The sequence below is a fragment of the Entelurus aequoreus genome, linkage group LG16 (genome assembly GCF_033978785.1).
Source record: "Entelurus aequoreus isolate RoL-2023_Sb linkage group LG16, RoL_Eaeq_v1.1, whole genome shotgun sequence".
In the NCBI taxonomy this organism is placed as follows: domain Eukaryota; kingdom Metazoa; phylum Chordata; class Actinopteri; order Syngnathiformes; family Syngnathidae; genus Entelurus; species Entelurus aequoreus.
In genome coordinates this window covers 28,801,552-28,814,124 of record NC_084746.1, presented here as the reverse complement: position 1 = coordinate 28,814,124, position 12,573 = coordinate 28,801,552, and the positions used below count along the sequence as shown (strand labels likewise).

Genomic DNA, 12,573 nt, shown 5'->3' with positions numbered 1-12,573 from the left:
GAATATGTGGCCGAGCTTCGCCGTTTAGCACAAAATTGTAATTATGGCGCCTCGCTGCAGGAGAGGTTAAGAGACAGGGTTGTTTGCGGGATAAATGATGACTGAACTCAAAGGCGTCTTCTAGCAGAAACTGATCTCACTTTCGACAAGGCTCTGGCACTCGCAGTATCACACGAGACCGCAAGTAAAAATGTGCAAGACCTGCATAACGGTTGATCGGCGAAATGTTTCAGTGTGAACGATCGACCGCATGAGGCGCACCCATTTAAAAAGGGACGGCAAAGAGTGTTACCGGTGCCAAGGGACCGGTCACGCTGCCGCAGACTGTAAGTACAAACGAGAGAAATGTCATGCGTGTGGCAAAGTTGGGCACATCGCAAGAGCCTGCAGAAGCAAAGCAAAAATGAAAAAGAACACACAGGGATTTGTAAATTAGAAATACAGAAAGCAGAGTGCATACTACCATTCTCACAAAGTGTGTGAAGCAGAGGATGACAGTAAAAGTGATGACTCTGAACATAATGCCTTCACATTGAACTGTGTCAAGAGTGGAAAAAACTTTTCAAAACAAGCTGTACAAATTAGGACGTGGAAGTGCAACACATTTGAGGAAAGTAGACCCCTATACTGTGAATATGAAACTAAATGAGAAAAATGTATCTTTTGAAATTGACAGTGGATGCTGCCTAACTGTCATGAATAAAGAGACATTTAAAAAGATATGGAGACAGGCCGACCTGCCTAGTCCGAAACCCATCAAAATTAAGGTGGAAAGTTACACAGGGGATCCTGTTAAAGTGATTGGTGTCACAGTTTGTCAGAGTAAAATACCAGCAACAGAGAAAGACACTTCCCCTTATTGTGGTCGACGGGGATGGCCCCAACTTGCTAGGACGAGGATGACTGGAGGAAATACATTTGGATTGGAGTGAGGTCAAGAAAGGACGCACAAATGAAAAAGTACACCAAGTCAAAACAACAGAAAACACTCTACAGCAAGTATTGATCAAGTACGAGAATGTGTTCAAAGAGGAGTTGGGCACCCTGAAGGGCACCAAAGCGAGCATTCATGTGACACCGGATGCCACCCCGCGCTTCTTCCGCCCAAGGTATGTTCCTTTTGCCATGCGCGCATAGGTCGATGAGAAAATAGACCGACTGTTGAAAGAGGACGTAATCTCACCAGTGAAATATGTTGAATGGGCAGCGCCGGTGGTGCCAATTCTGAAGCCAACAGGAGCTGTAAGATTGTGCGGTGACTATAAATTTACCGTAAATACCGTGGCTTCTCTGGAACAGTATCCAATACCCAGAGTAGAAGACCTGTTCACAGAGCTTTCGGGAGGAAAGCAGTTCTCCAAATTGGATATGAGCCACGAGTACCAACAAATTCTCCTGGATGAGGAATCCAAGAAGTTTGTGACGGTGAACACACACCGAGGTCTATTCACCTACAATAGATTCAGCACCCGCCATATTCCAACGGACAATGGAAGGCCTTTTGAAAGGAATACAGCTGGTGGCGGTGTATTTGGACGACATTTTGATGAGTGGAAAAAATGAGGCAGACCACCTGAAGAACCTAGCCGAGGTGTTGAGCAGGTTGGAGGAGGCTCTTTCTGAAAAGGAGTAAATGTGCTTTCATGCAACAGGAAGTGGAGTATTTGGGACACAGAGTGGATGCACAGGGGCTCCACCCAGTACAAAACAAAGTCAAAGCCATAATGGAGGCTCCCACTCCGACAAATGTCAATGAACTGAAAGCGTACTTGGAGTTGTTGAACTATTACAACAAGTTTCTGCCCAACCTGGCAACCCTGCTGGCACCCCTACATGAGCTGTTGAGGAAAAATGTCAACTGGCAATGGCAAGAGAAACAGGAGGTCGCATTTCAAAATTCAAAGATGCTGCTAAACTCAGCTGATGTGTTAATTCACTACTTTGCCGACCGAGAGTTACTGCTCTTATGTGATGCGTCACCCTACGGTGTTGGAGCCGTACTTTCGCACAGGATGGATGATGGCAGTGAAAGACCGCTGGGGTTCATGTCAAAGAAGCCTATTCCTCAAATGGGCTCGTCAAGAGTGTAAAGATGGGCTGTGACCCTAAGCGCTTATGAGTACAACATTGTGTACAAACCAGGGAAACACCATGCAAATGCAGATGCGCTCAGCAGATTGTCCTGCTCAGACACAACAACGGAGCAGGAAATGACAGAACAGGTGTTAATGATGGATGTCCTGGACGACCCATTGGTTGACACCACACAAATTAAACGCTGGAGAGGTAAAGATGTCATCCTGTCCCAAGTCCATGAGTATACCTTAAAAGGCTGGCCGGAACAGACAGGCACTCGTTTCAAGCAATATCAGCAAAGGAAAATGGAACTAAGTGTGAGGGATGGATGTGTACTATGGGTAGTGCACATCCACAAAAGGTAGTAATCCCCACAAAAGGCCGAGAGAAAATACTAAAGCTCCTCCACCAGACTCATACGGGAATGTCAAAGATGAAAGGCTTGGCAAGGTCATACGTCTGGTGGCCAGGTGAGGACGAGAGCATTGAAAGAGAAGTGCAGTCATTGTGTAGAATGCCAACAACATCACAAGTCACCACGTACTGCACCACTACATCCATGGGAATGGCCGGAGTCGCCGTGGTCCAGGATCCATGTGGACTGCGCGGGGCCCTTCTTAGGTGAGATGTTTTTGCTCATTGTAGATGCACACTCCAAATGGATGGACATTTACCCTGTGAAATCATCAACATCACATGCTACCATTGAGAAACTACGTCAGAGTTTCAGTGTGTTCGGCCTGCCCAAAATGTTGGTGTCAGACAATGGGACATGTTTCACAAGTGCTAAATTTGAGACATTCATGAAACAAAACGGCATTGATCATGTAAAGTCAGCACCCTTCCATCTGTCTTCCAACGGTCTGGCAGAGAGGGCGGTGCAGACTTTTAAGGAGGGGATGAAGAAGATTAAAAGTGACACACTGCAAACCAGACTGTCCAGGTTCCTGTTCAGATATTGAATCACACCACATGCTACAACTGGCTTGCCACTTGCTGAACTGATGATGTCAAGGCGACTCCGATCAGCTTTCGACCTGCTCATGCCTGACGTTAAGACAAGAGTACAGCAAAAGCAGTTGAAACAAAAGGAAAAACATGACGGGAAGAGAAGACCGAGGAGATTCACACCAGGAGACAATGTGTTCATCAAGGACTTTGCCTACGGTCCCAAGTGGATCCCAGCTGTGGTTGAGAGCTTGTCAGGACCAGTGTCGTACACTGTCATCATTGGAAGTGGTCAAGTCCTGAAGCGTCATGTGCATCAGTTTAGAGGAAGATTAACAGACACTGTTCCCTGCGAACTTGTTGCACAGCCTGAGCTGCTGCCCGACACCAAGAAGCAGGCTTCCAGGGCTGCTTGCCGGCCATGATGGACACCCCACCACCGCCTCTGCCGTGCAAGCCACCAGAACTGCAGCCTACTCCTTTTTTTATTTGATTTGATTAATTTTTTTACCTGTCCAGCTTCTCAGGCAAATCATGTTGTTAATGTAGATGCCCATACTGGCTGTACAAATTTACTTTACAAAAGAGAAGTGTGGGATACTTCTCTTGTTGCCTTATTTGTATTTGACTTTATTAAATGTATTTATATTATCATTTGGTGCAGCCGGGCCGGAGCAGGAGGGGATAGAAAGAGACAAAAAGGAAGACAGAGGTGGAAATTGTGGGGACAAAAGGGGGATAAGACAGAGAGACAAAAACAACAACAGCAAACACAACAATAACAACAGCAACAACAACAATAGAACAACATCAGCAAATATGATATGTACAAATCTGATAGTAAAAGTGATATCAAAGAAGCAGTTAGTGAAATAAATAATAATACAGAAATGACAATGAGCATTATTACACTACAAATGGAGCAATACAAATACCAATAGAAAAATAGCGTCTGCAGTCCTCTCCAAGGTTTCTCATTGTCATCCCACTAGGTTGAGTTTTTCCTTGCCCTGATGTGGGATCTGAACCGAGGATGTCATTGTGGCTTGTGCAGCCTTTTGAGACACTTGTGATTTAGGGCTATATAAATAAACATTGATTGATTGATTGATTTCCCGCCACCCTGAGAAAACTGATGTTTAAGTTTATAAGTAGACTGCAGAGGTCCGAGAATGATCTTGTTGTACAGATAACCAATCCTAGGTGTAGTTCTGTTAGGTACCAATCCTATATATGGAAACACTGGTATCTGTGCCTTTTATAGAATGTGTAGACGCATTTTTAAAGTATATATACAGTATATATACTGTATATTTTGTTTTTATTGCTGCTTTTATTTATTAATTAGATGCCTTTAACTAAACATGCACAGGCACTATTTTTAATATGTGATAATGCCTTTTATACTGTATTTAATTTGTTTTATGTACTGTATGTGATTGTATGTCTACTTGGACGTTGGAGTCTGCAATACAGTTTGATGATGATACAGTGTAGAAAATGTAAAATACAGGGAAATAACAAAGTTGGTGAATGATTGATTGATTGATTGATTGAAACTTTTATTAGTAGATTGCACAGTTCAGTACATATTCCGTACAATTGACCACTAAATGGTAACACCCGAATACGTTTTTCAACTTGTTTAAGTCGGGGTCCACGTAATCAATTCATGGTACAAATATATACTATCATCATAATACAGTCATCACACAAGTTAATCATCAGAGTATATACATTGAATTATTTACATTATTTACAATCCGGGGGGTGGGATGAGGAGGGTTTGGTTGATATCAGCACTTCAGTCATCAACAATAGCATCACCAGAGAAATGGACATTGAAACAGTGTAGGTCTGACTTTGTAGGTCTGACTTGGTAGGATATGTACAGCGAGCAGAGAACATAGTGAGTTCAGATAGCATAAGAACAAGTATATACATTAAAAATACATTTGATTATTTACATTTGGTTATTTACATTCCAAAGAGGTGGGATGTGGAAGGGGGAGGGTGTTAGTCAAGGGTTGAAGTTGCCTGGAGGTGTTGTTTAGTGCTGTTTTGAAGGAGGATAGAGATGCACTTTCTTTTACACCTGTTGGGAGTGCATTCCATATTGATGTGGCATAGAAGGAGAATGCGTTTAGACCTTTGTTAGATCGGAATCTGGGTTTAACGTGGTTTTTGGAACTCCCCCTGGTGTTGTGGTTATGGCGGTCATTTACGTTAAGGAAGTAGTTTGACATGTACTTCGGTATCAGGGAGGTGTAGCGGATTTTATAGACTTGGCTCAGTGCAAGTTGTTTTACTCTGTCCTCCACCCTGAGCCAGCCCACTTTGGAGAAGTGGGTTGGAGTGAGGTGGTGTTGTGTCGTTCGCGAACGATTCGTTCGAACGAACGAATCTTTTGAGTGAACGTACTGAACCGAATCACTTCATGAACTGATTCGTTCCTTTCTCAGTTCAGTTGAGGTCCGCCGCGACCATGCCGGTATGAGTGGAACTGGCGCATTCTGTGACTCACTGAACCCTCGACGTCGGCAAACGACGCAGCCAGCTACTCATCATGGGGGTGGGGGGAGGGACTGAGCGAACGATTCGTTCACCGCGGATTAACGACATGAATCACTCAGTGAAGACAACGCTCTCGCTCTCTGCGCTGCTTGCCCCAATGCCGCGAGTGATTCTCCTCCCGTCGCGGGGATATGTTTCATGCCATTGGCATCCGTTCTCCATTCATTCTCCAAGCTAACGGCTAATGTTGACTCAAGCCACATGAAAACAAACACACACACGCGCCCTGTCCCCATTATCTCAACACATAAAGTTATGAGAGTAGAGGAGACAGAAAGAAACTCAGTGCAGGCAGGGCAAGGCTGAGCAGAAGCGACGCGAGGGGGAGGGGCGGTAGTGTTGTGTCGTTCGCGAACGTGATTCAGGTTCGCGCTGCACTCACTCACTCATTCAGAATCAGGACTCGCGAACCTACTGACACAGAGAACTGACTGTGTCGCGGAGGAGGACGTCACATTGAGGCTCTCGTTCAGTCACTATGCGCGTCGTTCATTGGGTGCTGAGGGCTTGTGTCGTTCGCGAACTGACACACACCGAGATCTGCCGCTGGGGAAGCTGTTACTGACTGACTCATGATTCGCCGACCTGCACACAGAACTGCTGCTGCAGAAGTGATTCAGGTTCACGTACTGAACTGTGCTAACTGTGGCGCTGTGTCAGTCACTCACTGCCTGGTGTACTGCATGCACAGAGCTGTGTAGGGACTTGCGTTCACCCTATTTGCTGCTTCTCCCGCGAATGTCTGCACTGTACTGTACTACGCACGCCTCCCCCCCCCCTATTTTTTGGGGGGGGAACTGCCGATCCCATCACTAGAGTGAGGTGTGATCTGGGGTGGAGGTCTAGAAGTAACCTGACTAAGAGAAGGTTAGTATAGCAGAGTGGGATATTTCAAGGTTGCATTCAGAACATGCAGGGTACAAATTAATGCATACATTCTTTTTAAAGACATGGTTAAATAAAATAACGTTGAGTAGTGTACGATCTCGATCCGCACTCCATTCCAGACGGTGGCGGTAATTCACCTCACAAGGTTGCTTGCCAACCGCCATTAGAGGAAAGAAGAAGAAGAACCCGGAAGTCGCGGAACTTTAGACGTGTCAAATGGTCGCCATTTTCCACAGGAAGGTAACGCCTCAAGCACCTGAGAAGGAAGCGCTGTGTAAGTTTTGAAAGTGTCTTAAAGTCCGTTTGAAAACACTTTAATGTTGCGTGTGATGTCATTCAAGTCGCAGTTTTAAAGTGATGTCAGTACTGATCCCTAGAGCCAGTACTGTCCCATAGAAGGCTAATGCTAACCAAGGCAGGCTGCTAAGTGCTAAACTAGTCTCTTGCCGATCAACTGACACAAGTTTAATCAGATGACCTTTTTAAAATTAATTCAACCATTCCCTTTAAATGCGGGGTGTGTTTCAATTTCTTCCATACGCTTCCCTCGTGTTGTGTATAACTTGTATATAGCATTGTCAGCTAGCGTCGGACGCCTTCGGTATGTTTTACATTTTTAATACAACACACTTTTTACAACAGAGGGATGATAAACAATTGAACACGAAATATGGACATATTTTTAAATTGTTGTCTCGGTGTTATCAGCGGTATTCCACGCATTATGAAGTGTTGTAAGGCGTTCCGGTATTTCCTGTTTTGCTACTTTTACAACTTACCCGGGCCGTGTTCGACGTGAAGTTCAATGCAAAACCGGGTTTGCTACTCCTCAGTCTGTCAGAAATCAGTGACCGTGTTAGACGTGAAGTCAGCATGCCAAAATGAGTCGTGGTTTTGATTATTACTTTTATTATTTGCACACTTGCCAACCTTGAGACCTCCGAATTCGGGGGAGGGGGGGGGTGTATATTGTAGCGTCCTGGAAGAGTTAGTGCTGCAAGGGGTTCTGGGTATTTGTTCTGTTGTGTTACAGTGTGGATGTTCTCCCGAAATGTGTCTGTCATTCTTGTTTGGGGTGGGTTCACAGTGTGACGCATATTTGTAACAATGATAAAGTTATTTGTACAGCCACCCTCAGTGTGACCTGTATGGCTGTTGATCAAGTATGCATTGCATTCACTTATGTGTGTGTAAAAGCTGCATATATTGTGTGACTGGGCTGGCACGCTGTTTGTATGGAGGAAAAGCGGACGTGACAACAGGTTGTAGAGGACACTAAAGGCAGTGCCTTTAAGGCACGCCCCCAATATTGTTGTCCGGGTGGAAATCGGGAGAATGGTTGCCCCGGGAGATTTTCGGGAGGGGCACTGAAATTCGGGAGTCTCCCGGGAAAACCGGGAGGGTTGGCAAGTATGATTATTTGATTATCATGCATTACATACAATACATTACCTTTTGCACTATATTAATTTATAATATGTGTTTTCAACTTTGTACTTTTTTATGTAATTGCCTGAAATAAATAAATAAATGAAAAATGAATTATTACTAGCCTTCATCCAGTTTCATCCACAGTTCTTCATTTGTGTTTGCCTGTAGTTCCCCCCCACAAGCCTCACCAGTAAACATGGGGAATATATTCGGAAGCCTGTTTAAAATGTTCGGGAAGAAAGAAATGAGGATCCTCATGGTGGGTCTGGACGCTGCGGGGAAAACGACCATTTTATACAAGCTCAAACTGGGAGAGATCGTAACCACCATTCCCACGATAGGTAAGGTGAACAATTGCATTATCAATCGTAAATTATATTAAATGTGTTCTTTCCCCTTGCAGGTTTTAATGTAGAGACGGTGGAGTACAAGAACATTAGCTTTACAGTTTGGGATGTCGGCGGCCAGGATAAGATCCGACCACTGTGGCGTCACTACTTCCAGAACACGCAAGGCACGCACCTTCTCTGGAATTGCACTGCGTTGTTTTTTGAATACAGTGGACTAATGCAGGCTTTGATCGCTTCTCGTTTCAGGTCTCATCTTTGTCGTGGACAGCAACGACCGAGAGCGATGCAACGAGGCTCGTGAAGAGCTCATGAGAATGTTGGCGGAGGACGAACTGCGCAATGCTCTGCTATTAGTCTTCGCAAATAAAATAGTGAGTACTCCGGGCAATGAACGTTGATTAGGTTATGTGGTTGATTTGAAACGGACACTGTGGCATTGACAGGACCTGCCTAACGCCCTGACTCCAACTGAAGTCACCGAAGCACTGGGCCTTCACACCCTGCGGGACAGGCGCTGGTTCATCCAGGCCACCTGCGCCACCAATGGCGACGGTCTCTATGAAGGACTGGAGTGGTTGTCTGAGCAACTTAGGAATCTCTAACAGTCGTCTCTTTCCCTCCCATTCATCGAGCCTACATTCTGCCTTTAAAGCCCTCCCATGCTGGCTGTTGTTACCGCCAACATACCGGGCCACCAGTGGAAATAATCGGTCCATGGTAATGTGTAAAGCTGACATATGTATATATGAAAGGATATGGTAATGGGGCAGCTTTATTAACTTTTTCTCTCGTGGTTGTTTCACTTTCTGTTTGTTGGGCAATAAAAGGAGAGATGCAAGGGAATCTAATATTACAATCACATACACTACTCAAAAAGTTAAAGATATTCAGCTTTTGCGTTTTAAAGATGAAGCTAAAATATACAGTACAGGCCAAAGGTTTGGACACACCTTCTCATTTTAATGCGTTATATTTTCATGACTATTTACATTGTAGGTTATCACTGAAGGCATCAAAACTATATGACACCTGTGAAGTGAAAACCATTTCATGTGACAACCTCTTAAACCTCATCGAGAGAATGCCAAGAGTGTACAAACCGTAATCAGAGCAAAGGGTGGCTATTTTGAATAAACTAGAATATAAAACATGTTTTCAGTTTTTTCACCATTGTTTGATAAGTACAAAACTCCACATGTGTTCATTCATAGTTTTGATGCCTTCAGTGACAATCTACAAGGTAAATAGTCATGAAAATAAAGAAAATGCATTGAATGAGAAGGTGTGTCCAAACTTTTGGCCTGTACTGTGTATCAGTGTTTCAGTACTTTTTGTACAACTTGCTGTTCTCTAGCAAGTAGCTGAATAGCAAAATTTCTAACTGGTGGCAAATTTTCTTTGACATTAAGCTCAGTTGCCACTTCAATCTGAAAACATCTTGTTAGCAGCCTAAAACGGAGAGGTACTGTTGAACAATATTGTGGTTAGTTGGTATTTTAGGTTAATCCTGAAATTCTACCCAAAAGTTGAGTATCTCAACTTTTTGTGAGTGGTGTATTCAAATTGGTGACCAAAACTAAAAGATGCACAGCTGGGAGCGTCAACCTCCTGTTTGATAAACACTGGTATTGACTTAATAGGATGTTTATGGAATCTACCTGCTTTCTCTGGTTGGTGTTTTTGTGTATTGTCAAGTCTCAGGTCCACGGGCTGCCTTAGAGTGTGTACACTTTGCAACTATTTTTTTTTTTTTAAATGCTCTATACTGATTATCCCACACTCAGCCTCGTACTGTAAGTTGTATGCATCATGTAAGACGACATTAGTGTCATTTCCCCCATCCTATGAGGTGGGTGTTTTTAAAGAAAATATTTAAACACTTGTGTGCATACACATTTCTTTGTGTTACTGAACTGCTCAGACTATATATGGAGGTGGGCTTGTTTTGTCATTAATACAGATTTAAATATTTAAGTTAAACTTTTGTGTGAGTAAAACAAAAAAGCACTAATTAAAGTGACTGGAAAGGATTTCTAAAATGTATTTTTCTTACATGTGACTATGCAATAAAACAATGTCTTATACATTCACTGTTCCCCTTTCTCATCTGTTAACTATGTATACAGTACATATGTTCGTTTTGTCGACGTAATGTTCAACGTGCGTATTTGTTTGACCGTAAATGTGTCTTCTTGTTACCGTAATCATATTTTGGCTTGTTGAGGGGGCATAAAGGGGGTGCCATGGCATCCCTTGTTAGCTTGACCACTCCTTGACCCAGGAACAAGCAATGAGATGCCTGCATGTTGGAAAGCACCTAATGCAGCAAGCACAATGTGCAGCAGCGAGGTGATCTTGGACAGCATTCCTGCAGGTTGATTAGGCTGCTATGGTTAATGCAGCCGAGCCTATAAACCCGGCCTGAGGAGAGCGCGGAGGTGGTTGCAAAGGGGCAGGAGTACAAGTCCCGGGTTCCTTCATAGGGTGACTTTGGGAGCCGCCTCTCCTGCTGCTCCATCAGCTTGGTTTGTGTGTGGCAGTCTAACGGTACTCCTTAGGAAAAAAAAAAAGCTGCCTGTTTTTTTCCCCCCTTCTCACTCTTTATGAATGCCTTGCTCTTTTGTTTAGGGCACCCCCTACAGGTGCCAGTGTGCTCAATACCCCCTATTTAAGCCAATTGAGGGCAAACATTATTTGGAGCAGCATTCTGATGGCAGTGCAGACCTTGAAGGGTGAGAGATTTAAAAGCTCTCTCGTGTCATTACTTCATTAAAAAAATGTCAAAATATTCAATGATGCTTTGTAATAAAAGCACCTTGTTAGAAAAGTAGGTATCAGATAGTCGTACAGTGCACCCGGAAAGTATTCACAGCACTTCACCTTTTCAACGTTATGTTACAGCCTTATTACAAAATGGAATATATTGGGGTTTTTTCCTCAAAATTCTACACACAATACCCAATAATGACAATGTGAAAACGATTTTTTATAAACATTTTTCCAAATGTATTAAAAAATAAACAAAGAAATCACATCTTCACAGTCATTAAGATTAAAAGTGAGCTCAGAAGCACCCTGTTTCAACTGATCATCCTTGAGATGTTCCCATAGCTTGATTTGAGTCCCTCTGTGGTAAATACTGTTGATTGGACATGATTTATAAAGGCACACACCTGTCTATATTTAAGGTCCCACACTGGCAGAGCACAAACAAAGACTAAAGTCGAAAGGAATTGTCTCGAGGCACAAATGTATGGAAGGGTACAGAAAAAGTATCTGCTGTCTTGAAGGTCCTAAATGAGCACAGTGGCCTCCATCATCTGAAAATGGAAGAAGTTTGGAATCACCAGGACATTTCCTGGAGCTGGCCAGCCATTTAAACTGGGCGACAGGGGGACAAAGAGCCTAGTCTTGGAGGTCACTCTGTCAGAGCTACAGCATTCCTCTGTGGAGAGAAGAGAACCTTCCAGAAGGACAACCATATCTGCTGCAATCCACCAACCAGGCTTGTATGTTACAGTGGCCAGACAGAAGCCATTCCTTCGCAAAAGTTTGCAGAATTGCACCTGAAAGACTCTCAGACAATGAGAAACAACATTCTCTGGTCTGATGAGACAAAGATTAAACTCTATCATGCGTCATGTTGGGAGGAAACCAGGCACCACTCATCACCAGGCCAATACCATCCCTACAGTGAAGCATGGTGGTGGCAGCATCATGCTGTGGGGATGTTTTTTAGCAGCCGGAACTGGGAGATTAGTCAGGATAGAGGGAATGATGAATGCAGCAACATAGAGATACCCTGGTTGAAAACCTGCTTCAGAGCACTCTGGAATTTAAGACTTGGGTGACACTTCACATCCAACCTGATGGAGCTTGAGAAGTGCTGTAAAGACGAATGAGTGAAACTGCCCACAGATAGGTGTTCCCAACTTGTGGCTTCGTATTCAAAAATACTTTGTGCTGTAATTGCTGCCAAAGGTGACGCAACAAAGTAATGACCAAAGTATGTGAATAGTATGTTGGATTTCTTAGTTCTTTTTTTATATATATATACATTTCGAAAAGCCAAAAAAAAAAAACGTTTTTCCATTGTCATTATGTGGTATTTTGTGTAGAATTTTGAGGTCAAAAATGAATTTATTTAATTTTGAAATAAAGCTGTAACATAACAAAATGTTGAAAAAGTGAAGCGCTGAGAAAACTTTCTGGATGCACTGTGTCCAATTGGCCTTCAGCTAATTGTTAATGATGCTGTGTGAAAGTTAAGCTACATTTGTCATATGGATGATACTAAATGAGTAAA

The 12,573-nt window shown here is 43.4% G+C and overlaps 1 protein-coding gene across 1 annotated transcript; it reads left to right on the top strand.

Moving 5' to 3' along the window:
• Window positions 1-6,618: 6,618 nt before the first annotated feature.
• On the top strand, window positions 6,619-10,357 carry LOC133630811 (ADP-ribosylation factor 1-like). The gene is made up of 5 exons (XM_062022568.1): window positions 6,619-6,760; window positions 8,086-8,258; window positions 8,321-8,431; window positions 8,514-8,638; window positions 8,711-10,357. The coding sequence occupies exons 2-5, from the start codon at window positions 8,114-8,116 to the stop codon at window positions 8,867-8,869; spliced, it is 540 nt and encodes a 179-aa protein (XP_061878552.1). The 5' UTR covers window positions 6,619-6,760; window positions 8,086-8,113; the 3' UTR covers window positions 8,870-10,357.
• Window positions 10,358-12,573: the final 2,216 nt, after the last annotated feature.

Excerpts from the sequence above, each read along its gene's own strand:
- LOC133630811 (XM_062022568.1), top strand. The coding sequence starts at position 8,114 with ATGGGGAATATATTCGGAAGCCTGTTTAAAATGTTCGGGAAGAAAGAA. Across the intron at positions 8,432-8,513 it reads CTACTTCCAGAACACGCAAG|GTCTCATCTTTGTCGTGGAC; the intron begins GCACGCACCTTC and ends TTCTCGTTTCAG. Across the intron at positions 8,639-8,710 it reads TAGTCTTCGCAAATAAAATA|GACCTGCCTAACGCCCTGAC; the intron begins GTGAGTACTCCG and ends TGGCATTGACAG.